Below are 1,171 nucleotides of genomic sequence, written 5' to 3'. Positions count from 1 at the left end.
CCCAGCTTACCCTGTTGTTTTATGTATTTCCATCTTTTATTGTTGTTTACGGTGATGTAAATCCAATAGCCTCACAATGTAATACGATAGAAAAGCAGTAGGGAAAAAAACTTTGCTTGAATTACAATCACTGTCAAAAACTAAATCTTTATATTTGGTATAAAAAGATTGGAAGCAATATAACAGCTACTCAGTTGCTGGCCAAGTTAAATAAGATCAGGGCACTGAGGAGGAACTTAGACTAATACCTGCTTTTGTGTGTTTCTCTAATCTCTCAGTACCTCCCTGCACTTGGCTATTCAAAACGGGTCCATCTGATGAATCCTATGGTTCCAGGATTAACAGGCAGCAAAATGAGCTCTTCAGAAGAGGTAAGTTGTCAGCTAAGACTTGAACTTAGAAATCTTCAGCCTCAGTGGACAGATGGAGGACTGAAAAGAACAGTGACCTGGCTAACTAGAATTCTCCAATATTTGAGTTAGAAGGTGCCTTACACCATTCAATTCTTTCAGTGGTTCTTTAGTATCAAAGGATCCAGAGCAGTCCTGATGAGATCTAATCATAACTTAATGGTTTTTGCTGCTGATAAAAAATATATATAAGCAAAAGTAATGTCTTTGTTCATAGAACTGTGATAAAATTCAGCCTTATTAATGAGAGTACTATGGTTGCCTTTCACTAATTAGCATTTTGATTCCTAGGGTAATACTTGATATCACTAATATTATGATATCTTTTAATATTTAAGAGTCCCTCTTGAGCTCATGTACTTGAGGGAAAGTTCACTTTGATTCTGATCATTAGAGCGTGGAAATCCAAAGATGTGAAAGGTTGAGTTCTGGGTTCCCAAACATGGCTTATCTTCAGAATCATCTAGGGAATTAAAAAAAAAAAAACAAACAAAAGTGTTGATTAGACCTTGTCCACAGAGATTCTGATAAAGTAGTTCTGAGAGGAACTCAGGAATCTGTATTTCCTTCCTTCCTTCCTTCCTTCCTTCCTTCCTTCCTTCCTTCCTTCCTTCCTCTCCCTTTTTTTTTTTTTTTTTTCCTTTTTCTGAGATAGTTTCACTGTGTTACCCAGGCTGGAGTGCAGTGGTGCGATCTCAGCTTACTGCAACCTCCTCCTCCCGGGTTCAAGCAATTCTCCTGCCTCAGCCTCCTGAGTAGCT

The 1,171-nt window shown here is 38.1% G+C and overlaps 1 protein-coding gene across 1 annotated transcript in view; it reads left to right on the top strand.

The window, feature by feature from the left end:
• The window catches only part of YARS (tyrosyl-tRNA synthetase), a 77,896-nt gene that overhangs the window by 49,682 nt on the left and 27,043 nt on the right, over positions 1-1,171 (top strand). Inside the window, exon 6 of the mRNA XM_011974074.1 lies at positions 279-371. Within this exon, the coding sequence (XP_011829464.1) occupies positions 279-371 (93 nt within the window). The remainder of the gene's footprint in view (positions 1-278; positions 372-1,171) is intronic.

The sequence above is a fragment of the Mandrillus leucophaeus genome, unplaced genomic scaffold, assembly GCF_000951045.1.
Source record: "Mandrillus leucophaeus isolate KB7577 unplaced genomic scaffold, Mleu.le_1.0 Scaffold141, whole genome shotgun sequence".
NCBI lineage: Eukaryota > Metazoa > Chordata > Mammalia > Primates > Cercopithecidae > Mandrillus > Mandrillus leucophaeus.
This window is presented reverse-complemented; position numbering and strand designations above follow the sequence as displayed.